Here is a 27,107-nt window from a genome sequence, read left to right as displayed (position 1 = left end):
GCCCATCTGAGAGCTTTAACGGAATGCTTACCCCTGTACCCTGCTGGCGGGATAATAGCTATGGTATTTGGTTTCAGATACCGGCTCAAAAATAAATCGGTTAAAGCTCCCGGTAGAGTCACGCTTTTTCCCGCCAAAGATTTCTGAACCGGTCAAAACCCCTCTGTAATAGCTTGACGTCATCAATGGCGTACTTTGTCAACACTTCTTTTAAATCAAAAACGGTAAATTTTTGGGCGTCGTACCAAGTTTTGAAATTTGCCAATTGGTCGGGGGTGAATTTATCTACTTCGAAAAAGGATTTTTCCGGTACGACGCCGATATAGTCTAAGGTGTCTTTTTTTAAGAAAGAATACGGGAAAAATCCCGTGCTTTCGCTTAAATTAAAGGTTTTGGAGAAGCTTCTGAGAGGGGCTGGAAAATAAGAAAAGCTATCTATAAATCTTATATTGTATTTGGAAAGAAACATCGCGAGAAGTTTGCAGCCTTTAAAAATAACTTCGGGGATTATTGACCGGGTCAGAACTCCTTTTAATACGAGTAAACTATCAAATCCAGATCCAAAATGCGAAATGCACGTAATGTTTTTAAAAAGTGGTTCGACCTTTGAATATTTGGTCTTACCCTTTTTTGCAACGACCTGACTCTCCAATAAATAATCGAAAAACGTAAAGGTACGGTAATCGTACGTTTCAGAGTACGAACTGTCTTGCATAGCGGTAATTAGCAGAACTGGTTTAATCTCGTCATTGTCGACTAAAGTTTCAAAATCAAAGTAAAGGATTCTGGTTGAATTTTCTGGTAACATGATAGGATGAACATAACACGCATTTTTCGGGTGCTCAATTTTGCAGTAGCGACATAATCGAATACGTGGTCCCCTTCAAACTCTTTCCCGCAAGTTAGGCAACGTTTGATTTAGTCACACGTGCTGAATTCTATATGCTTTTGGAAGCACGTATTCCCCGAAAAATATCTAAAGCAGCTGGCGCATCGTTGACTAGCTTCGGTATGAGAAATATTCGTGTCGAGACAACGCTTACAATTAACGGGGCACTGGCAATTATGCTGCTTTTTTACTTTGTTATTCGTAAAAACTTTCAAACAAAATGGACAGTACCCTATTCCCCCGAACATGGCGGCGTAAGACCTCACTACGTGGACGTGGTTTCCTAATTTAAGGAGAAAGACTTTTTTGGGTTGAAAGTGGCCTAAATAAATTGGGTCAAAATTGGAATCGGAATCGAGTAAGATAATTGGATAATCTGGCAAGACAATTTGGAATTTAGGAATGTCTTTTATTTCAACAGGACCTGGGGGAACTTTTGACAATCTGTGTAATGCCAAGGCCGTTTTTTTGTTTTGGATGGTTGACATTACGAATGTACTTTAGATCATAGCTATTAAAATTTTTGGATTGGCCTTTATTTTTTAATTCTTGATAGTCAGCGAGGCATTGTCCTACCGCGACAGCCCTCGCAAAACACAGATTATCAGAATTGCGAATCGGGATAATGTTCAATGTAATTTTCTAAGCACTCAATAGTCCTGTTACGAATACTTTTTCGACTACCACTCATATTGGTGTCTTGCAGAAGAATTATGTCGAATTTTAGGGGGGCTTCAAAGTATAAATTCTTATGGGACTGGGCTACCTGCTCGATACCGCTTAAAATTCTATCGGCCGTTAACTCGTTTAGGTTCATAAATTGGAAATTAATGGGCTCTTCGAGTTCGTCCGAACTGACCGTTATTCTGATACGACTATAACCCTGATTTTCATCGCTAATTTCGTTTAATAAGGATTGGAAAATTTCGTTTAATTGGATTTCTATTCGCGCGTGGTTGAGATCGTCCAAGTTTTTGAACTCGCACTTAAATTCTAAAGTTTTACATTTGTATTTTTTGGAAGTCCGAGAGATAATTTTAGTAACCGAATAATAGTTCTCAGGTCGAAACCTGGTGCTTAAATCGAGAGGGGCTTCTTGAGTCATTGTAATTTACGAATTTCGTCGTAGCGTTGAGTCACTTCCCTCAATAACCGCAGGACGTCGTGAATGGCTCTTCTTCCGTATAGGGTCAGCGATTTTTCAAATGAGGAACCAGAATTTTTGGTCAAGCAAGTGTGACCGGTGGCCTGGCTAAGGCGAATTTCTAATTTATCGCCCTCAATTAGGTAAACGACGTCTTGGTCCCTGACGTCTTCTAAGGCTGCTTTAAGCTGGGGTCCTGATTCTAGTTTAACGCATACACCCTGTTTAGTCGGTTGCGGAAGACTGGGTGCTACGTGCGTGGCGTAACGCCTTATATCTATATATATTTTTTGGTCAAAGGTCGCTATTTTAACGCCCAAATCTCCGAGCTCGGAGAATTCTAATACAATATCGTGCCAAGTGGTATTCTTTGTTAATTTTTCTTGGTCTTGTTTAGCCCCTTTCCCAGCTTCGCATTTTTCATTCAGTGATTGTCGAGGTTTAATTTTTTTAATCACTTCGCCGACTTTTGATTTTCTAGCGTATACTTCGGGCAACTTCACTGGTGCTGTTGGGGGAGTGTCATAATCGAGCTTAATGTCGTCTCGGGCTGCCTAAGACATATAGAGATTAAAAATTAATCTCGCTTAAAAAATTTCAAAAACATAATTACCATCTTGCTGATTTTCTTGAGTCGTTGGGAGAGTGAGGGCGGTGTTCGTCGCTTCTGTGAAATTTTCCGTTGCGCGATTTCTTATATACTGGCAAGGTAAGGGGGGAAAGAACAATATAATCGCGTGACAGTCCTATTAACAGGTGTGTTCAATTTGTCAAAATGATTAATTACTTAACGAAAGCGGAATGAACCGGTTTCTACGTCGCTAAAAAAGGATTGTTCACTAACGCGGCCATTTTTCCAGCGAATGCGCGACCTCAATTTGACGTAATAATTCGATGACATAATTAATAGGTGATTCTCTCGGTATTGTCGCTAAAGATATTTTATTTGTTGATACTCTAACAGCGAGCGGAGTAAACCTAGTAACGGTGCATTCCCCGTACATTCTACACCTGCTCAATCAATCAAACCTGTCACCACTTTAACAATGGAAAACGGGGACCGCGTATAGCGAGTCTGGGAATTCCTTTAAAGGAGTACTGACACCTTTTCGCGCCAAAACACCAACCAATCAGCGCCATTTTGAATAATTTCGAGTCAGCCAATTAGCGCGCAGTACACGCGCCGCGTAGTTCCCACGTGGTCCCCGCGCCAGCCAATCAGCGCGCAGTACACGCGCCACTCTGCGGAGGTCAATGACCCCGAGGGGGAGGAAAATGTCAACCCCCCCCGCCACCTGTCGGAAGGGGAAAGGAAGTGGGGACTTCCGGTGCCGACCCCTCCCCGTGTACCTCTACATGGAAAACTGGCAAAGATGGTAGCACATCCTACTGTCGTAGTTATTTCAATCTCGATCCACTTAGAGTAGGCATCCACCAAAATAAGTAAGTACTTATTATTCAGAGGGCCAGCGAAGTCCATGTGAACTCGCTGCCATGGTTTAAGACTTGGAACCCAATTGCGAAATTGTTTCGGTGGCATCGAAGAATGTTGTTGACAAATGGTACACGCTTTAATATATTCGTCTATGGCTTTATCCATGCCTGGCCACCATACTTTTGATCTGGCCACAGACTTCATATGCACGATTCCTTGATGTGTACTATGTAATTCTTTTAGTGTGTCTAGCTGTAATGACTTCGCTACAATTACTCGTTGTCCCAAAAGCAGTATATCGTTTAAACATGACATTTCAGTTTGACGTGTTGCGTAGCTTGTCAAATGTGTAGGTATATTTCACTTATAAGACCAGCCTTCAATCAAGTTCTTTTTAACTTCTTGCAGAGTTGTATCCGCTAAGGTAGCCTTCTTCATATCCTCTTGACTTACTGGTCCTTTATCCAAAGCTGACAAAGCTAAAACATATTCCGTAGGAGGAGGTGTAAACGTGTCGTTAGTTGCCAATGGAAGTCGGCTTAAAGCGTCGGCGTTGTTATGATGGCTGCCTTTTTATGTTGTATGGTGTACTGATACGCCGAAAGAGCTATCGCCCAACGCTGCAATCGCGCTGCTGCCATCGGTGGGATAGGCTTTGCTTCATTGAATATCGATACCAAAGGCTGGTGATCAGTTAAAAGCACAAATTTACGTCCCAAAAGGTAATCTCGGAATTTGGTGACGCCAAATATCAGCGAGAGCGCTTCCCTTTCTATCTGGGGTAATTTTTCTCAGCTGAAGTGAGTGTGCGTGAAGCAAAAGCGATCGGATATTCGACGTTGTCGATTCTGTGTGAAATTACAGCGCCAATACCCACAGGAGAGCCATCACACGCCAAATATATCTCTTTAGAGGGGTCAAAGTGCAGAAGAAAGTTTGAGTTTTTCAGCGCTTGCTTCGTCGCGTCAAATGTATTCTGTTTTTCTTTGTTCCAGATCCATTTCTATTCTTTCCTCATCAACTCGTATAGAGGCGCAAGAAGCGTTGAACTGTTTGGTACGAATTTACAGTAGTAATTTACGAGGCCAAGAAACGAACGAAGCTCTTCTAAATTAGTCGGTGCAGGAGCATCCATTATCGCTGAAATTTTAGACTCTAGCGGATGTATTCCCTTTGAGTCCAAACGATATCCTAGAAACTCAACTTGATCTTGTAAGAAATCGCTTTTTTCTTTATTAAGTTTAAGACCCGCATTTTCCATAACTTGAAAAACGTCATCGAAACGCTGTAAATGGCTTTCTGTGTCTGGACCACCAATTAAAATGTCATCCTGGAAAGGGGTCGTCCCCAATTTATTTTGCAGTAAAGTCTCAAGATGGCGTTGAAAAACAGCCGAAGATGAAGAAATACCCTGTGGCAATCTATTATACTGAAATAGCCCTCTTGTTGTGTTAAGAACAACCAGCTTCTTAGATTCTTCATCCAATTCTAATTGGTAGAATGCATCCCTTAAATCCAACCTTGAAAATACTTTACATTTACCCAGAGTAGCACCTTGTAAAGACAATGAGGTTGTCGACAAGTTATGAATTGTAGGAACTTCTATAATTTGCAAAGATGAGAAGAGCCATGATCTCCCACATACATTTCTCCGATCTTTGCAAACTATTAAAGGTAACAATTCTGTTTTCCCAGCAAATGATACAGAAACTGGTACTTGACCCAGTAGATCCACTTTGTGTCCAGTGTAAGAATTTAAATTGAACGCTGTAATTGGTTCCAATTTTTCAACATCGGGTATAGAATTGTATGAAGTCTCGTTTATAATAGAAAAGGCAGATCCGGTATCAATCTCCAAAGTAAATAATTTAGGATTAATAAAACAATCTAAATAAACTGGTCGTGGTATTTCACTTGTATTTATATCACAGTTCTTTTGCGTGTAGTTAGATTCTGTTATATGAAATAGGTTGTATTCTTCTTTACCTACATGAATTCCTTGAGATTCCAAATGGTGAGTCTTTGCTGTATTTACTTTGTTTGAAATATTCTTCTTGAAACATGCTTTCTTAATGTGTCCAACCTTCCCAGCAAACACAAATCGTCCCTGGGACGTCCCAGCATGGTCCTTAGAGCCCAGCTTGGTCCCGTCCAAAATTCGTCCTACGGGACGAATAACGGACGTCCCATTTTAGTCATCGTAGAACCAATTTCGTGACATCCGATATTCAGCCCAATCGACGTCGCATGGATCTCCACTATTCGTCCGAAATGTTTCGTCCATCAATGCTATCTAGAGGTGCGTTTATCAGCAATTAATTTTAATTTTTTTCACCTGTATTTGTATTTGAGCTGATAATGATTAATGAACCACAAAATATTAATTTTATTAAGAATATTATTATTTAAATTTACGAGTTTATTTAACATGAATTAATGAAATTACGTGTTAAATCAAAACTACTTAATTATTTAATTAATTTTTTCTGTTCTTAATTTTTATATTTTTTATATTATTATTTTCTTAATTTTTATTTCCATTATTTTCATTTGATGAATTATTTCTACAATCACAGCCAATTACTGCGAAAAAGCTGATCCTTTTAAAATATCTGGTAGCCCAGTTTGTAGTTTCTTTTGTACGACGCCATTACTCGATAGTTTGGAATCGGTCACCATAAAGTACATAATGCGTTTTACACAAACGTTAAGGATTATAACATAGTAATCTCTAGTATTGCTGATAATATATCATAAGAGTAAGTATTTTATTAAAAAACTGTTTGATTTTTTTAATGATTTTAACTCGATTTTTTTAATGTCTTTTACAGAGGTAGGAAGAAAATATGTTTGATCAAAGTCTATACATTTTGGACCTGCACATGTTTCAATTTAACTTTTTAAGTTTATTATTCATTACTCTCACTGAAAGGTTCGCCTAAAGCTTTATTTCATTTTGTTATATTTTGTATATTGAATTTGGAATTCCAAAAGTAAGATTTGCGTGTAATTCTCCGAATGTTAGGGAAGGTTCGTTGTTTTTAAAGTTCATTTTGGACCTGTACATGTTTCAATTTAACTTTTTAAGTTTATTATTCATTACTCTCACTGAACGGTTCACCTAAAGCTTTATTTTATACTGTGATAATTTATATAGTTAAATTGTAATTCCAAAAGTAAGATTTGGATAAATATTAAAATTAAGCTTCGAGAAACAGTAATTTCTAGAGTACATTTTTCATCCGATAGTCTTAATTTTTTTTTAAGGAATAGTATTAAATGGCTTAGTTTTATTTTGCTTCTGATTTAAAAATTAATTTTATTGTTTTTTTTACATTTGTATAAGAAAGGTTATTTAATTTTTTAATTGTTTAGTTCGAAATTTATTTTGTTATATAAAAATTAAATAACTATATAAGTTATGTAATTTATATGTTAACTGCTAATACTTGCAGAGTTCGTGTTATTACATTCAAATTGCACACTTGTTGCTGGATTTTTTCCATTATCTTGTATTTTAATGTTTTGAATAAAATTTTAATATCAAGTTTGGCTTTTTAAATTATTTGTTCAGAATACGATATCCAATGAACGTCCTAGTTTCATCCCTATTGAGCCATGATTGAACCAAATTAAAGGCCTAAAGACATCTCTAGGTTTTATAGAAAGACATCCAGGGGACGACCGCCGTAATCGCCGTTGGATGTCCGAAAACTCGTCCCCGGGACGTACTACGGCTATAGACAAACCGGACATTTGGACGTCCTTTAACCTCCAACCGACGTCAACCCCGGATTTTGGGATGTCCTACGGACGAAGGCAAGATCCGAGTGTGACGTCTATCGGATGTCCATTGGACGTGTTTGTGTTTGCTGGGTTATCACACGAGAAACACACTGCTATGATAAATGGGCAATCATCGGAATGATGACCTTTCTCTTGGCATCTTAAACATGGTTTATTTGGATTTAAAGCCTTTTTTTCCTTTGACTTCATATTAGGCTGAACTTTAGAATGCTTTTAAGGTTTAAATTTAGTCTTCGAATTACCAGAGTTACCACCATTACTGGAATGTTGAACTGAGGAGATCCTATTAACGTTTTGATTTTCTTTATCAGTTTTCTTTTTGTTAATATCCTGAACATTTTTAGTCGCAGTTTCCATGCTTAGAGCAGTTTGTAACGCTTTCTGTAAAGTTAGATTCAGATCAGCCAATAAAGCACATTGGATAGTAGAGTCTCGTACACCACAGACTAATCGGTCCCTTAATCTGTCATCCAATTCTGCTACTGTAAAATTGCAGTGCTCAGTCATCTTGCGTAGTTGAGCGACGTATGCTGCAATCGATTCGTTAGGTAGCTGATCTCTTTTATTAAAATGAAATCTCTTCACAATAGTGGATGGCTTAGGGTTAAAATATGTAGACAAAGCATCAACAAGTTCATCATACGTCTTGTCAGTTGGTTTAGCTGGTGAAATTAAGTCTCTCAGTAACCCATAAGTTGTCTTACCAATGCATGTTATTAAAATGGCCCTTTTCTTATCTCGGTCTGTGATATCATTGGCAAAGAAATGTTGCTCTAATCGCTCAGAATAAAGGATCCATGACTCCTGTTCACTGTACTAAGGCTCACAATTTCCATGGTTACTCAAACCCGTAACTGTAATATTTTGCGCCATTGTCTTATTGTTAACGAGTACTCCTACCTCCTTTTAAGCCTTGAACTGTGTATGTATATAATATATTCCTGGAGAACAGACAAAATTCCTGGGCAAGTTATGAAAATTGGTTGCAGAAATATAAGTCTTGGCGTCTTCAGCACGTGGAATTGTGAATCATCCACAAAATCGTCCAACTTGGTACTGTATCTCCGTCGCCATTTGTTGTGTATTGTTGGGCTAATTAAATAATACTCAAGTTGTAACTATTTCGAATACTTTATTTAATCTTATTTACAATAACATTAATATAAGGTTAGCATTTTAAACTGTCCGTGCTTCCAGACACTCGTGGAGTCGCCTCTCTCCTTCCATTCATGTAGGTATATACAGTCATAGTATAATCACGAGGATGAAGCGCCATCTATAATTATTTATCATAACAACAACCTTGAACATTCAAGATCATCCAATTTTACAAACTTTAAAGAATTTGTCTAGTAAATTTTGATTATGTAACACAATTTGTTTTCCCTTTTACGACCTTTGTGATTTCGGTAAAACTTTCTTGACTTCCTATTGGTCAAATCTGATCTGGTAAAAGCTCATAATACCTAAAATACTTTTCAATTTGGAACCAACTTTCTAACACTTATGGTTCTTGAGTTAATTTTAGGGTGACCTTAAAGACATAATTCAAGGTCATCGACATTTTCATAATAGGTGTTCCCCCTACACACTATGCAGCCTGAAAATTTTAAATTCTTACCTAAAAGAGATTTTGTGATATTCGCCCTGGTTCATTTTTAATGGACACCTTGTATATAACTATCTATCTATATAAAAGTCAAATACTTCAATGTCCATGTTATACCTGATGTGATGGACAAATGATAAAATGAATGAATCTTCCTATTTGAAATGGATTTGGAAAAATGGGATCAACTTTTATGTCAAATTGTTCATCAGTCTCTTAGAAACAAAATGCTCCTTGTAGACCAATCAGCAGTTGAAGGCAATTCGGTATACGGTCTAATTATATCGTAGTTTGATGTGAGATCACGCCAAAGAAACTGTAACTGGTAATTGGCTTTACATATTTCTTTATCCTCACTAACTTCCTTATACAAATCATCTATATAAGCATAGTCTTCAGGAGCCATGGCCAATCCAATGAGTTTATGATTTTTGATATTCCAAACAAGCTTTCCTGCAACTGTAACCTCATTGCCCTGTGGTTTAGGAAGACCCAGAGACGATTGTTCTTCTACAAATATGTCGTACGTTTCTTTTTGTTCCCTTATATACTTGTGATTAATACCAAGTTCATCAAGGTTTTTGGATGTCTGCCGCTGAATAGATCTCCAAGATGGCAAATTAAGAATTTTAGCTTAAGAGTGCTTCATAAGCAGCTCTGCTTCTACACGCTACAGCTAAAGCTTAGGGAAATATGATAGAATCCAGTGTTAGACAAATTGTTGCAGTAAATTTCCTATAGGTGTGTAAGTATAAAAAATTGGTAATCCGAGTTTAGTAGGAAATTTCTAGTCTAAGAAATAACAAAAACCCCATTTGTTAAATAAGGAGATTCCTTAAAGGGAGTATAGTGTCATACTTATGGCGGATCAATGAATTTAACTTTTTGCCACCAGGTTTATCAGAAGCTGGAAGCCATAGGCACTAGTTACACTAAAAACAAAGATGCCGAGCATGTTAGCCAACTATTTTTCAATTTAGTTTGTACTCCCATTAAATCAGTGGGTGAAACTTTTTGTACTATCTGAAGTAGCAGGCTGCCATCTCATTACATAAGTCAACTTTATGCAAGAACACATGGTTTCCTATTCCACAAATTGTATCGCCCCGCGTTGGCACTTGCAGACTTTTGTGTACTGTAATTTGAACTTATAACCTATAATTTTCAGTCTTTGGGGTGATAAATTGGCTTTGGCAATCTGACAACGATAGTGATAGCTTACTTCCCCTAAGTTATAACTTTGTCTATTCCATCATCTTCCCTTCCACTTTCAGCTTGGACTCACAAACAACATCCGCACGGAGAGCACAACTTGATGTGTGTACATGTTTCATTGGTTGTCGTCTTTGTCACCTGCCCCCATCATCTAAGAGATGGCTATCCTCCCTCTGTGGAAAACCTGGGCAAATAAGGGCAGCTAATGAAATTTGTATACACTAGGAACTTTCATGTGTTAAAAGGTCAGCTGCATTCTCCTTCGCTTGTTTGTTGCTTCTAACAGACAGCGATTACCACTTGGAACGTGAGCAGGTCTATATTAATGATAGTTTAGTAAAATTAGTGGGATTTTCCATGACTCAGAACTAGACTCCAAAACACAAAACAATTGCACTTGCACACCCCTAAAATTTACCAATGCGATATGTTTTAGCATTCCATCTATTTCCTAGAGATCCATTGACTAAAAATATAAAAATAACATTAAAGATTTATACAGGGTTGCAAATTTATTTATTTTTTACCATTGTTGCTCTGATCTCTCATTAAATCTTGCTATTCGTTTTCAAGATAGGCATCACAATCTTTATTCCAAACATCTCTCAGTCTCTTTCGGATTTCTACGTCATTTTCAGATACTTCATCCTCCGGGTAGCTAAAGAGTTGATCCACTTCTGAGCCAAACTTAGTGTTTATCAAAGTCGTAACATATTTCATCTCATTATGTTGTTTTAGATTAAGGGGAAGTTGCAATTCTTTCAATTTAACTTCAAGCTAAGCCGCTTTCAATTTTAAATTGTGATACTGTAGAAAGTTAATTTTCTCTTCTTTGTCACACTTCGTGGGGATAAATACATTGTTGGACAGCTGTATGAAGGCTGGATCTGTTCCTAAGAGCTGGTGATGACATATGTTCGCTTCTTCTTCTCATACAAACTCTTAAGTATCGCTGGACATATCGACATTTATGGCAGATATTGCTATCTACAGTCATTATCTCATTTTCAGGTTTCAGAAACCACCCTTCGCATTTAATAGACGCAAGATGTTGGCAAGGAAAGTCGAATTTCTTCAGTCTTTTGGGGAAATTAGCGAGATGTAACGATATATTTCTGGAATCCTCATTAAGCCCATTACAGAACACAAAGTTTTGATTTTCTAATTTAGAACGTTTTTCCCTCACATCCTTCTCCAAGAACACATTATTTTGAAACATGGGTGTTTCTGAAATTATTCCTTTAAATAAGACGAATACTGTCAATGTGCCTTTACTTCCTATAATATATTTAAAAGATTCACTTCCGCAAGAAATTTCATACGATCCTTTTCTAGTTACTTCCAAAATGAACTATAACTAACTGTTATTAGGATATCATAAAATGTGTTCAATTTAATTAGTATAGAAACCTCATTCTTTGGAGTTTGTTTTTAGGGTAAGTTCCAATGATCTAAAATCATTACATAATTTTGTTATATTATGATCTGGATGGACCGCAGCCTGAACTATAGCCATCATACTTCCAAGGTTGTAAAAAAGATCAATTCCCTCACGGGCCTCACCAGACTAAACTTTTTCTTTCGGTCCCCACGACTTATTCGCACTATATATACATCGCTGGTTCTTCCCCATATAAACTTCGCCTCAGAAGTGTGGAAGCCCTCTCTACTTGGTGACCAAGATAGCCTTAGGAAAGCGCACAATCGATTTACCAAACTGACTCGTGGCCTAGAACATTTATCACCTGATGACCTGGACGCTGCACTCCATCTCGACTCCCCGAAACTCCGACATGTCGTGAACGATATTGTCCAACTTTGGAGTCTGTGGGACTCAGCAATCGACCCAAACTCATTGTTCCGATTTGACTCTCTACATCGAACCCGGGGACACGACGCAAAAATCTTTAAACCTAGGACTAGAACATCCCTGCGCCAATGGCATTTCTCCCACCGAACAATCGATCTATGGAACTCTCTACCAGCTGATGTTCTCTCTTGTGGCACTCGTTCTGCTCTCCGACGCTCTGTTCGCGAGATTGTGCGTCCTAAACTTGACCAACTAGTTTAACTTTTATTTTACTCCCCTTTTACGTTTTCTCCAACTATACCATTTATACTATTATCTGTGACTTCTGTTTTACTCTAGTCTCAAATGACCCTTTTAACTCGTTGTACCGTATGCACCTCTTTTATTTGTATTTTGTAAGTTTTTGTTGTTTAATCAATAACCAATAACCTGTAACTATTTTGATATACTGTACGGCCACATATAAGCTAACACTAGCTTAGTGACCGTTTCTTTATTATATAAATAAATAAATAAATGCCCAAGATACTTAGGAAATTTTTCAGTTGCCATATTTCCGAGAACTGAGTCTTAATTTGTCATGAATGACCAAATCTGTAGTTATTTAAAAATTATTTTTTAAATAGACTGAGGTACCTGAAGATCTTGCTCTAAATTAATTCTATTCTGGTTTAAAGGTGACTTCAGATGATTAGGATCATCCCAAATTTTATCCTCTTCAAATATAACACTTTGTCCAATTACCTACAAAGAAATCAATTTGGACTACTGGTACCCAAAAACGTCTTGGAAAACAATATATATAATCAGGGTCATTCAGAGCTTTCAACCCCCCCCCCCCTAAAGCAGCCTACTTAGGAGTAATTCTTTTACCTGAATGGGATATTGCGTTTGAATGTTTGATGGGCATGTTGAGGCAACTAAAATAGATGTCTTTATAGATTCTTCTAAGCTTTGTATGGGTTCTGATAATGCCGGTGGGATAACCCACTTTGATGACTTGTTCCATTTTCGGAAACTGATTACGGAGCTGTATTGATCATTTTCCATAACAGTTTCTTTCTAAAGCTGTGTCTACCATTAACTTATTTTAGAGAAACCAAACTTACTTCAAAACATGAAAATTTATCGAATAAAAATAAATCTGATTACATATTTAGCGTTGTTTGACAAATGATCATCCACCACTACGTTTTGTTCTGAAATACTTTTTTGCACAGTGATATTTATCTAATTTCAAAATTTGATTAAAAAACTTATAATAAAGATTAAAACAAATAAAAACCATATCTCTACTACCTGAATGGGGCATTGTGTTTGAATGTTTGATAGGCATGTTGAGGCAACTACCATAAATGTTGGAGTCTTTACTGTCTTTGCAGGTTCTTTCGAACCTAGGCGTAACTCTTCTGGGCTTGGAATAGGTTTTTAAAACGCTGGTGTAATATCCCACTTTGACGATTTTTTCCATTTTCGGAAAGCGATTCCTGAACCGTATTGGTCATTTTCCCCAACCTGTTTTTGTCTAAACTACTCATTACTTTTATCTTAATCCACATAAGCCGAGCGAGTTTATAAATTGCAATAACGCTACATTGGGCTGACTAAAACTCCGACGCAAAAAATTCTTCTCAATTTAGAGGCTTTACATTGGCTTAAATATATATGTTAGTAGCCAATAGAGTGACTCCCAAAATTACTAAAATGAATAAAAAGATTAAAATCTAACATAGTCCACCTTTTTACTGGTTGGTGGTGAAACAAACCGTTAGTGAAGATTTTTGAATGAAACAAAGGTTCAGTGGCATACTTATGAGTAATTATGTTACATATGCTATAGGTCCACCATTCAGTGAGAGTGAAGATGAATACTTTATAAAGGTAACGAGTCAAAATTGACTTTGATCAAACATATTGTCTTCCTACCTCTGCAAAAGGCACATTAAACAAGTTGGCAAGGCAAAATATACTTTTCCTCGGAAGAATTGTCGCTAGTGGTATTAATCTCTCGAGATAACCCTTAAACATATATTTCCGCAATTCCGAGTTATCTACTTAAAACATAATCCCGGCTCAATCCCGCCCGGTATACAATTTAATTATAATTAAAATAATTGAGACGAAACAATCGAGTTTAATTTATTCAAAATATTATAAATTAGGTAGTTACAACAGTGAGTTAGACGAACTAGAACAACGCACAATTGAATTTAACCCTATTTACCGAACAAGTGTATCAGTTAAATGTAATACGAAGCAAATTTTAATGAAAGAAATATCTACAGATGGTATTTGTATTTTTCTCGCTTACGAAATAACAACACAAAAAAACCTTCTTTAAACCACTTCACACGAAAAAATGATAATTAAAAGCCAACAATACCGCCCAAAAGCTCAACACAATCAAAAAATTAAAATACAAAAACCCAATCGACCAAATTTTGGAGCCAAAACGACCAATAGAAAAATATATATTAACAACCCAATCGATCAGGCTAAGAGCAAAAATAACGAATAGAAAAATATTTCATAATATCCCAAATTATCAGGCTTCAGGATCAAAATAGCTCATAGAAAAATATTATTACGCAGTCGAGTAATAAATTAATTCAAAACCAAGCAATAGAAAATAGAAAATCAAGAAGCGCAACACCTTACCATTCACAAATACGAATTTTCGACGTTATTATAATGAAACCGGATTAGCTTTAAGCCACGATGTAACCACTTTAAAGGTTCCACTAAAACTGAACGATTTTGAAAAATAAGCTTAAAATCCAACAATACCCAAGAATAGACAAAAAAACAACGTTTTCTCGATCAGTAAAAATAACATAAAACCCTTACTTTGCCTGAAACCCAGATACTTTTTATATTTTAAAACAAGATTTGGACTTTAAAATTTCATACGTAAAAATGAAGACTTTAACAAGATTAAATCAAAATAATTTCATTCGTAAAAAAAAACAGATTAGGCCTTCATAAATTCATTAATAAAAAATTCAGGACTTTATTACCTATTATGCTTACGATGAGTGTCTTATTTTCAGTGATAGAGCGCTCGACTGCCAAGCCGAATGGCCTGGGTTCGAAACCTGGGTGGCGCATTTGTTTTTAATCAATAGAGAAAACGCTAAATTAGAATTTCTTCGATGCTATAATTTAAATTTCAATTCTATTTCAATTAAACCAAAATTTCGTACTCTATTAAATACGCTTCCGAAAAAAACAAAATAAACATCTTCGTAGGGTGTTTATAATCTTCCCACCCAAACAAATATTACATTTATTTTTATCTCGGTTTTACTGGTAACTCAAGTAGATGTCAATGGCTCATCGGGAAAACGTCCACGTCTTAACATTTTGGCCCGGGTTCGATTCCTGACGGCGATCGAATTTAACTTCAAATTAATTTATTTTCACATTTTATAATTTTATACATATCTAAAAAAAAATGTACAGGATAAATTGACAACTTTAAAACTGCTTAAAAGACTTTTGATAAAGCTGTTATTGAATAAATGTTAATAACATAATGGAAATGTTCTGTGGTAAAGCATTTTCTTTGCAAGCAGAACGGCCCGGGTTCGAAACCTGTGCGGCGCATTCGTTTTTAATCAACAGAGAAGACGCTACATTAAAATATCTTCGATGCAAAAATTTAAATCGAACACGAAATTTTGTTCTATATAAATAAACACAGAAATTTAATTCTCTATTAATTAGTAATATACACTTCCGATAAATCTGAAAGTCTAATTTCCGAAGAATCGTAATAAGTATCGATGGTTCTGTGGTAGAACGTCCGCCTGTTATACAGGAGGATTTGGGTTCAGATCCCGCTCGATACGATCGCAAATTGACACTAAGATGAATATCGTGAACAAATGGTGTCAGCACTCGATCCATCCCAAAAGTCAAGAATAAGAAGAAGTTGGAGAAAAACCGCGCAAACATACAAACCACAATTACAACAAACACAACCGTCATAACACAAACTCAACACATTAACATTACAAAAAGATATCCAATCAAACTGAGTTAAAACTGCCGCGACGGTGAGCGTTAACGAAAAGCAACAATCAAACCCAACGCAATCGCAAAATTATCCGCTAACGCTCACCGTCACACGGTGGTTTGCCAATCTTTCGACTTCGTTCCCTAATTCCAAGCAATTGCGCACGCGGGTTCTGAAATAATGCGTACGCAATGATTACACTTTGCTACACAAATACTAAGAATAACAGCTTCAAAGTTACTAAGAATAACAGCTACAAAGTTACTAAGAATAACAGCTACAAATTAAAAATCAGCAATTTTTCTTTTATTTAATTACATATTTAGTTTTGACTATCCAATTCGTAAATCGTTTACTGCTCAATGAGTCCAGCATCGATGCAAATTTTACGGAACACTGAGTTAAGGTTTTGTAGAAGAAGATTAGGCTGATCATATTCGATGACTGATCCTTGGTCCAAAACCAACACTCTAGAATAATATTGTTTATGATTAATTTCTTAATTGTGATAAAAATGTAAAATTAAATAAACAACCATCTCCCGATTAAAATAAATTGACCCTTACTAAATTAATTTTAGAAATTTGCTTAATTAAAATACAATGAACAACGAATTTTTAATACCGAAAAAATTAAATAAATTATTTTTGCAGTTTCATTGTACTCATACTTTTTATAGGAAAATCTTAAACACGCCACATAGACAATATCACCTTCTATTTTAATGACCTTAAAACTATGACCTTTTTTAGGAGTTATTTAAAATAGCATATATTTTATAGAGCCCTTTTCGAATATTTCAAAATTGGAACTGAATAAAAGGAATATTTGCGAACATTTTTTATTTAGCAATGTTATAATTCGGAAATAAACACGTTTTCAAAAATTTATAATATTGCAGGTCAACCACAGACTGTCGAGTTTGTATCACCTTTTATAAATTTGATTGGCATGCTTTTACTTTATCCTAAAAATAAATTTCAAAAAAGTGTGCTACATGAAGTTCCGTCTATATTGTAAAGTAATTCCATGAACATCTCATTTTATTGTAAATCAAACAGTATTGTCGGTGTGGCGAGTTCCTGCGAGAAAGTTCTGGAAAACGAAGGGCAACTGAAAGAAGAACGGCTGAGCAAAAACAATTTTAGATATTTTTTCATTTACATTCATCAATTTTTAATGTTAGAAAGTATTCAGGTGAGGAGATAATATGCGAGCAGCTTTTTCTTGAAAGAAACTCCAGCCCTCCGAATTCCCTCATGTTAAATCTTTCTTGTCATTGATCACAAGCTTTCTCTCCTTCTAGACTGATAAATCTTTCGGGTATTTTGACCACAGACGTTATATTGCCGGTTACACAATCTTGGTTAGATCAAAATTACATCTTTAAACGGTATGGCACTTTGTGGCTTTCCGTTAAATTTTTAACTAAGAAAATGTTATTTGACCCTTTGAAGATAATATTGTAATTCCCGCGATTTAAGAATAATACAAGCTTTATAAAATACTGATATAGCAAAACAGCTAGAATTTTCAATAATTATTTGTAATAGTAATTTTTTAGCTGATCTGAAATAGGTTCATGTATTATGATCACCTAAGTTAATAATTGTAATTCGACAAATCAAGGATCAGTAAGTATTAAATATAATTTGCCCATTTTGTTCCAAATATTGGGTGTTTCAAAATTCTCGTTTGTTCCATTTCTCTCAAATATGGCGCAACCTACACATTTGAATTTTATGAACAAATTCCAAATATTTTATTCTTTTTGGAAAATGTTTTCCCTAAAAATTTACGGATTAAAAACTCGGAGATAAGAAACTTAAATACGCGTCATAGAGCACGTCACACTTGTGAAATGTTTAGTGCACCTTTAACGTAATAGCTGAAACGAAGTTAGGTTAGATTATAATAGTAAATAATTTAATATTACTTGTCGTAATCCATGATGGTATTGATTCTGTGGGCGATAGTGATGACTGTGCAAAGCTGGAATTCTTTCCGAATTTCGTCAGTTTGTGGGTCCACAGAGGCTGTGGCTTCGTCCAATACCAAAATTCTGGGTTTCCTCAGAAGGGCCCTCGCCAAACAAACCAGTTGACGCTGACCCAGACTATTTAGAAAAGGCAATTTTGTCTAATCAATTTTAGGCAACCAGTAAATCGCTCGCGACAGGCTCGTGTAATGTTATAAGTGCGATACAAATAATAGACTGTTAGTTTAACACTAGTTGGCATTGGTTTCTTAAAAAAATCTAATAAGAATTTAATTCCTAATATTTTTAATTAAAATCAAATGTCCGCTAATAATGTTAGGGGCACACTTTCTAGATAGTTTGAATCGAGAGGACAAACTATAACGTCGCTGATTTCTTACTCGTTCATGTAAAAATAAAAGCACGACAAAGTAGAGTTATGGGTTACGTTTATTAAAGTCAAATTTAAGAAACCTGGGGAGTTCAGACCCGCAGTAACCCAACCAACCCGCCATCTAATATATTTTTACAGACGTTTCTTTGTCTGTCTCTTCCTCTGTGGTAATTTTGCCGTATGCCGTCAAGAGCCCAACTTTTGCCCAATTGTTGTTCATGTCCAGGCTTTTAACGTAAGGTCTTCGAGTATCTTTCAAATTCCACGTGTTTAATTAAAATGTTAATCAAATTTTAGAGAGAAGTTTGATTTGATACAATAGTCAAATTTGTTTCACCTCATGTTCGATCCTCCTTCGTTAATTTCGTACAATAAGCTCTTGCCAGAAACCTGAACGTAGCGCTTGAGGTTGGCCAACTCGAGGGCTTTCCACACTTCGTCGTCGCTGTATCTTTCGAAGGGGTCCAGATTCATTCGCAGCGTCCCAGAAAACAGAACCGGATCTTGCGGAATGATGGCTATTCGCGATCGGAGGTCGTGAAGCCCAATCTGACTGATGTTAACTCCGTCGATGAGGATTTCGCCGCTAACTGCTTCGACCATGCGGAACAGAGCCAGCGTCAGAGTCGATTTGCCAGCTCCGGTTCTTCCGACAACACCAACCTATAAGTGCATTTCAAATTGTTAGTAGAAAGCGAGAGAAGTCGAATTATAAATCTGATATTGGCCATCCTAACAATTTCCATAAAATTATTGACCTTTAACCCATCCAAAAAACTCTTATCCTTTTTCAATTCTGCAACTAGTATTTAACCAAATCAATCAAAATCTCTAGGTATTCGTTTCATTCCAAAATATGATTATTTTTGTTAAACTTGTTTCGATGCTGCGTTAATACGAAATATTATTAATAAAAATTGTAACTTACGCTATGAGCTAATAGAGAAACCCAAAATTAATTTTATTCTGGAAAGTCCTATCCGGACACGAAGGAATGATCCCACGCTACAATCTAAGATAAATCAGGGTACACGTATGACTTTCACTATTGGTGCCAACGTTAAACTTTAAATCTTAATTAACACTTTGTCTAGGGGTATGATTAGATATTAGAAGGGTTAAAAGGTTGCCAATGAAAGTGTTTGATTTTATGACACTTGTAAAATAACCTACAAAACTAAGCCCAAATTATGGTGCACCTAGATAATTAACTACAGTTTACTACTAAAAACTAAAACATATACATGTATTAAACCCGTTCAGCGGGTTGAACTAAATATTTAAATTGAAACTAAAACGCACTCTCGTTAGGCGAGACGTGCTGACTAGAGTTCCGTTGGGAATATAGTTTCCTTTTGTTTGTTTTTAAACAATTACATAGGCTTTGTCGGTTTCCAACGAAAATGACACGCAGCGCGTCTCGTGGCGAGCTCGCGCGTAACTTTGGTAAAACGTTTTTCCCCGCCCCCATGGAAATTAATGTTAAGTTGGCGAAAATTAAACGTTAATTAACCTACCAAATGATATAAGAAATATGCCACTAACATTTTTTCCCGTTTATATGAACTTAAATGTAAAATAAAATCGTCTTGAAAAATTGTTTATCGCTTTATAACATTCAAAAATAATATTTTTAACGCGCCATGTAGATAATCGAACTGCTGCCCGTCTAGGTAAAGATTGCGTTGTCAACGAGCGTAATAGAAAGCAAAGTGAGATTTTAGAAAGTAGGTTATAATTCTAAACGATATTAATAATGTTCGCGAATCTTGTCAGCAGTGAATTATAAATATGACTTAAAATAAGTTTCAAGGTTTAATTAGAAGCTAGTTTCATAATTTTTCATCCATTGGTTCGTTCACAATGTATCTTTAAAGTAGTAGACGAAAATTTTAAGGCGGTAACGCTTGCCCAGTCTTAAATCTCGGTTTAATCTACCGCGTATTTTGAAACGCAAAAACCCAATTACTATCGTTAAATGACGACAAACGGTAATTTTAATACGAAACAAATAACGAAATACGTGGAATGTTTGGCGTTAAATGAACTTAGAAAAAAATTAAGAGAATCTACGTCCATAAAATTAGCTTTAAAATGAGGTATTGTGCATTCATCAAACACAACTGGTTCATGAGAAAAAGGGTAGCTAAATCTAGATCAACGCAATTATGTTCTACATTTTATTAAAAAAAATTAATATTTTTTTAAAAAGTGAAAAATTAAATTTTTGTTATGAATTTCATTCATAGCTAGATAATCTCCCTTAGTTAACCAATTTTCATCAAAATAAAATAACACGCGTCTGAATCAGTGTGTTGATTCGATGTGGACTGACCCTTGGGGAAAGACAGCTTTCAAATTGCAAAAGGGTCGAACAATAGATAAAATACAAATAAAACTGAAAACATTGGCAAACTTTTATTTACAGTAGTATCGTAAGTCGGAAAATTTCCCGCCCGAAAAATTTCCCGAATATGAATGAGGTCTTTTTTCCGGAAAATTTTCCGTATTTTTACGAAAAAAAATTAATTCCATGATGAGTCCTAAGACCATTTACACCTGAACGGGAATGAAGATAGGCAGTGTTGTTAGGCTAGTTTCGCGACAACCCCAACCATCGTCATTTAGCGGAAAATTCGTGCGAAAAAAACTGGTTCGCTTCGCGCTTTTGCCGAGAAAGAGCGCGAAGCTTTGTGTTCCTAAAGGAGGGGGTAAAAAAGGGGTTTTTGGGGGTTAATATTGCTGATTTTTTCCACTTGGTGGTGTTTTGTAGTGGACATTCGGAAATCGGAAGTATAGCGTTGGCATTGTAGTCCAGGTGTAAATGGTCTTAGATAAGTCTAATAAATTGGATGCAAATTTAAAAAAAGCGGCATTTTCGCCTCATTTTTTCTGATCTAAAAGTAAAACTAAACCTCTAGACTAGTTTAAACTGGTTAACAATGTAACACAATTAATGTTGCGTAGTATGTTTATTTTTCAGATTTGCGGAAAATTTTCCGCATTTTATTTTTCCGGAAAATTAACAACACTAATTTACAGTAAAACTAAATTGCGAAGGTGGGCTAAAGGGAGATAAAATTTAATTCGTGAAAGCCAAAACTATAGATGGAAATATGCCACGGCCGAGCGGAGAATCGGCACGACAGCGGAAGGCTGCATGAAAATCTTTTTTATTCCACGTTACAAACTACCCGTTAAGAAAATATCTTGAAATTTCTTAAATTTTACATTATCTTCCATTTTATGATTCAAAATTGTGTAGCTCAAAGTGTATATTCCTGAATCTTGGGATTTTCTAAATAATATAAAGGAGGCGTTTCCTAGTACTAGAATTAATCAATGCAAAAGTGTTTAAAAATTGTAATTTCAATAAAATGTATTTTAAAAAGTTCATTTTCCAAACATTTTGAAAATTATGGCATTTTTCCTTTGAGTTTTCGTTAGGGGCGGGGCTTAATAAGGTTGTAGGAATTTGTGGGAAATTTACTATCCAGCAATGAGAATTAAGACTTTCGAACATTGGAAACACTGCCAACGAAACAAATAAAATACGCACAACAGCCCGCTTCTTTCAATCTACAGTCAGATATATGGCCCCCTTTGCGCCTATAAGCGTTTGAGTAATTGCGTGTCCAACAAGAGAACCTAGTCATCGACAGTAGGATACTCTACTGATTGGGAGAGTTCGTTCATCCTCAGCGTGTGTTCATGGCGAAAAGTAAGTATTGGCTTTACTCTCTATTTAGGGCGGAAAGTTAAAAAAAAAGATGAGATAATTACTATGGAGCGTTTTGTGAAATGTGAATTCAATATATGACCACGATTTGTTTTTATTTAAATATTTCAAATTGTGACAAAGCTCATCAATATCGTAACTACTTTAATAAATAATTCATAAGCCGTTTACTTTATTGGATTTCACTTTAAAACTCATTTCTCTTTTACATTTTTATAAAATTCTACAGGTCCGGCAAATCAAACTTCCCTGGACTAGTTTCTAAATATGAATATATGAATTTAAAATTCAGATAAAATTTGCAGCTATTAAACGAAATGAGGCGGTGTTTGGTCTTACTGATTTCTCGTTTGTTGTACTTTTTGTCTATAACAATTTAATGAGATTTACAACAGACGACGTTGGACAATAATAACTCACCTTTTGTTTTGGTTCTATAACAAATGAAATATCGTTTAAAACCAAATCTAGCCCTTCCCGATATCTTGTCGAGTAATTCCAAAAAACAATTTTTCCTTCGTGAGGCCAAGACTGGGACAATTTTCTTTCCGTTGTTTTCCAAGCAGCCTATTATTGAAAATGTAATTTTGTAGAACATAAATAATTATTTATTTAATAGTTGTTTATAGCTGAGATAATTTTCTATACAGGGTGTCTGTTTTTGCTTTAACTGAGAATGTTTCTCACAAACTACAAGAGTTTTAGTTGCGAAAATTTAAATTTTATTATGTCTAGTACGGAACGCGTAAAATCCAAAGTTAAAGAAAACTTGGAACCTTTTTCACATTTTTGAAAATATTTATGGTAGGAAGGAGCTAGACAAACAATTCCAATGAGAAAACTGTAGAGTACTGTCGATAATGTAAAAAGAAAAATATTTGACGAAGATCCGACGTGATGAATAAACAAGTTGTCCATATGGGGCAAAAGCTAGTTTCGTGCACAATTTAAAAAAGTCTTTAATTAGTTTCATTTTAAAGTAAATTCGTACAATAATATCAAAACATTTACATGTAAGTTTCAATGATATCTCAGTTGGTCACGATGCGTGTTTCGGCGCGATGTAGCATCTCTCAAAACGAGCCGGAGATCATATCAGGAGTGAGAAGTTCGAAAGCTGCAACAATTCATTGTCGTAAATCATCAATGCTCGCAACGGACGTCTCGTAAACTCTTTCTTTGATAAAATCCCATAAAGGAAAGTCCATCGGCGTTAGGTCTGGATACCTCGGAAGCCCACGAACGGGACCGTTTCTACCAATGCTGAGGGATGTTCCACAACAGAACTGTCATGTTGGTACCATAGTTGTCTCTCAGTGTCCAGCGGAATGTCCTCTAACGCGTCTGCTTCTTTGTTCTACAGGAGTGCCAAGTAATTTGATTTATTAAGATGATTGGGAAGGAAAAATGGGCCGACATCTCTCATCTCCGATCAAACCCGCCCAAACATTCGGTCGCAATTGTTGTTGATGATGGTAAGGTTGTTTTGTTGGTTGAAAGGTCCATCTCTTCCGAAGGAACACTCGTCGGTCACCAAAAGATCAGTTATGAAATTTGGGTCATTGTCCGACATGTTTACTAGCCAGTTGGAGAAATCATTTCGTCGTTCCATATCTCATTAGTGCAGAGCTTGGTAGGCGATACCTCGTTTCGGAAGAAAGTGGTGATTGTGAAGAGATCTCCAGATGTAGTTCCTTGATAACCTTAACTCGTCGCTTGCACCTCTTATACTTGCTTGAGTGAAAGCAGCCAAGTAGGCTAGAACGATGTTGAGGTTTTTGTTGACCTTGTCAACGGAACCTGCGATTGACCTATCCGTATTTGTCAAAGTATCAAACAATTCCACGATCATTCTTATGGCCTGGTTTTTGTCAGGATAGCGAATACTATCGATTGGCATCCCCGTAAAATATTTCGACCTTAAATGCGCCCGGCTCACGAGAATAAGTAGCAAAGTTGTTGATTAGACTCAATAAATGTTAGAGAATGATTAAAAACTGAAAAATTCACTATAAATAGTACCTGACAACCAACCTTTTTCAAAAGCAACAGAAAAGGTTTTAAAAGTATGCCTGAGATGTTTTAGATTTTTATAAATCGCATGCAAAAACCTATTTTAAAACTGTCATGGGAATTTTTTGTCAGCCCCATCCCGGCAAAAATTAAATTTTTCAACATGTGAAAAATGTTTTAAAACACACCCTGAATAAACTCCGATAATGCTTTTGTTTAAATTTACCTCGGGAGTCAAAGATAAATATTCGATAATTCTCTCGATTGACACAAAGCTTGTTTCTAAATTACTCGCTCGAAGTACAGTGATAAAAATCACGCTGTTTATCTATAAAGAGTTGCATATTTACACACACCACATTTTCAATTTATCTGGCTTTCTGAATTGTTTAATTAGTATCGTATTATAATTCTTACTAAATTTGCATTGTTTAAAATATATCCAATCGTTCCAGCTGAAAGGCTTCGCTTTGCTAAAACGCTACTTAAAGTGGCAAAAAACAGCAAACAGCTTGCTAAAAATCTTATTCGCACACTCAACCACCTGAAAAAAAAACTTATCTTCAATTTCTAAAAACATTAACACGTTCCATTTTTACGGATAGAAAGATTCGCCCAACCGCGAAACGGGAAAATGGGTACCCTTTTTTACTTACGCCATGACAGTTTTGGCCCACTTGCGGGCCTCAATGCAACACATTTTGCGCCTTGACCTAGCTAAGTAAATAATACGCACCTTTGAGCGGACTCTACACTGTAATTTATTGTCTCTTTTTCGTTGATAAGCGACATGGCTTTTGTCGTGAATAAGACCATTGCGTCAAGTGACCTGATGATTCCGACGCCAGCCAACGAATCGGAGAAGTGCGAATAAAGGGGCGAGTTGGCCGAAGACAGCAGCCTCTTCAATTTGCCGTTGGATATCATAAAATATCTCTGCAAAAGAAGGGCCCGGTTTTAATTTAAAAAGTCTATTATAATGTTACTTAAACGTGTTCGTTAGTCAAATAGTTATTGATTGATTAGGTAGGAATGATGTAGAAAGAACTTCATATGGAAGTCGGTATGTAAGGCTAAACTCGCTTTCATAACTATTTAAAGTATAAGATATTCAAAGAATAGAAAGGTTAAGTCTTTATGTCAAACTAGTCAAAAGACGTTCTATGAACATAGATGAGCAAAGTTTTACGCCCCACTGTTAACTAAATGTAATATCTTAAATTATTTTACAATTATTTTTTGTTTGTTTTATTGCTGGATTTTAATTGGTCTCAATTATGTCAAGGGTGTTTGTTTTGAAGATAATAAAATTTAGGTAAACTTTTAAAACCAAACTAAAGTAGGTTCTTTCGGCGTTTTCTAGTTTAAAGTCGAGTTATTAAAAAAAATCCCAAGACAAAAGTTACGAAGAAAACTTTATGATAACAATCATTAAGCTAGGCTTATACCCAAGGTCACGCGTGATGCCCCCGTTAGCTAGTGACTTGCAAATGCCTTGAAACCAAGTGGTCGTGTTACACTGAGTAGGCAGCCATTAATTCCACGCTAGCCCGCAGCGCTCCCTACTCTAAATATTACCATTATCCTCATCTAGTTGTTTTGGTAAGGGGAAACCGAAGAATTCCGGCAAAACCCCTACAACCAGCAGGGGCATATCTTGTAACCTCTGCTGGGAGTAGAATATGCAATTGCACAAATCCCAAAATCGTAATTGGCCTTAACAATACTTCATATTCGATTTAATACAAAAATGGTGTTGGCACACCGCTAGCAATTTATATTCCCATTTTATTCTTAAGTCACATTAAGATAAAAATAAAGAAGAATTATAAATTCAAAATATCTGATCGTTGCGGACCTTACTGAGAAAATAAAAATATTTTGTAAAAATACCGTTATAATAAAAATCTGTACCTGTACAAATAGAAAAGGTATAAAACAGAGGAAAAATCCCAAGACGTAAAATGGAATTTCACAAACGATTGCTATAACATATCCGAGCAAAAGAATCGCAGCGGAGCAAACAAAATCGGCTTCCGTAGGAATGGTCTGGTCAGCGTCTTGTACGTCGCTGGAAAATCTATTCAGAATTCGCCCAACTGGTGTGGTATCGAAGAAGAGTAAGGGCGCTCTTAAAACGGATTTGAGCAATTTGTGGTGCATTTTAAACGAGCCTCTTAAGAAAGAGAGCAACAAAACAAATGACATTGCGGGTATTAACACGCACTGCCCGAGTGTAAAAATTCCAAAAATTAAATATCCTGGTTGACTAGATGTTAGTTCGTTTTTGGTGATATTTCCAGCTTCAATGGCAACTGAATTTAGGCTATCAGTCCAGCCCGCCAACCAATACTTCGAAGCGATTGCGAGATACTGCGCAATTGCCACACCAATTATTATGACGAAGCACCATTTGATTCCAATCAGTTTGAAAAATTGTTTTAAAACTGAAAGTGTAGCCTGTTAAAAAAGTTATCGATAAGAATTTGGCTTGTTTTGGTAAATTTGAACTGTGTGATCAAATATGAAAGAGCAAAATGAATAAACCGAGTAAAACACGTATGTATTATTTTGTCTTTAAAATATCAGTAATTGAAATAAAATAATTAATCTACGGTATTATAAATATCAAAAGTTGAAGAAGGATTTAACAAGGAGACGACCCGAGGTAATTCTCACCAATTTTGTTCAAACTCGGGGATCTAGTAGACATTCGTGTAATTTGAAAATTTCCCAAAGGAAAAATGGGCTTCCGTTTTGCCCTGGGCCCATGGCTTCCGAAATTGTTTTTGACAATTAAGTTTAAAATTTTCTTAACGGTATTTAACATGGCTTTCTTTTAAAAGTGTTAATAATTTAAAAAATTGGTATCTATAAAAAAACTCAAATATACAAAATTATGAAATTAGGTCGAATTCGGATCATTTTGCGTAAATGCGATTAACATTTTGTTAAAAGAATCTATTTCGCAAAAGTTTGATAAATGTGATGTATGCCAAAAAAGTAAGGTAAATATTTCAAATATTTGGAAATTATGGTATAATTAAATAATTTGG

At 35.9% G+C, this 27,107-nt stretch overlaps 2 protein-coding genes and 1 long non-coding RNA gene across 3 annotated transcripts in view; all 3 read right to left on the bottom strand.

The window, feature by feature from the left end:
• Nucleotides 1-3,828: 3,828 nt before the first annotated feature.
• LOC149949811 (uncharacterized) lies at nt 3,829-8,994 on the bottom strand. The gene is made up of 4 exons (XM_090169508.1): nt 8,983-8,994; nt 7,518-8,091; nt 4,537-5,421; nt 3,829-4,037 (listed from the first exon to the last, which is right to left on the bottom strand). Exons 1-4 carry the CDS (start codon nt 8,992-8,994, stop codon nt 3,829-3,831), a joined length of 1,680 nt encoding a protein of 559 aa, XP_090025634.1.
• A 4,067-nt stretch (nt 8,995-13,061) lies between these two features.
• LOC149949810 (uncharacterized) lies at nt 13,062-13,528 on the bottom strand. Its single transcript, XR_016480072.1, has 2 exons — nt 13,209-13,528; nt 13,062-13,139 (listed from the first exon to the last, which is right to left on the bottom strand). It is a non-coding gene; the product is annotated as an uncharacterized LOC149949810 (long non-coding RNA).
• Nucleotides 13,529-18,632: 5,104 nt separating this feature from the next.
• LOC149949807 (ATP-binding cassette sub-family C member 1-like) overlaps nt 18,633-27,107 on the bottom strand; it is an 85,005-nt gene continuing 76,530 nt past the window's right edge. The window contains exon 19 of the mRNA XM_090169507.1: nt 18,633-18,962. Coding sequence (XP_090025633.1) covers nt 18,633-18,962 — 330 coding nt within the window. The remainder of the gene's footprint in view (nt 18,963-27,107) is intronic.

The sequence above is a fragment of the Leiobunum rupestre genome, chromosome 3 (assembly GCF_980474605.1).
Source record: "Leiobunum rupestre chromosome 3, qqLeiRupe1.1.hap1, whole genome shotgun sequence".
Taxonomy (NCBI): Eukaryota; Metazoa; Arthropoda; class Arachnida; order Opiliones; family Sclerosomatidae; genus Leiobunum; species Leiobunum rupestre.
The sequence above is the reverse complement of the archived record's forward strand: the minus strand, read 5'-3'. Positions and strand labels throughout refer to the sequence as shown.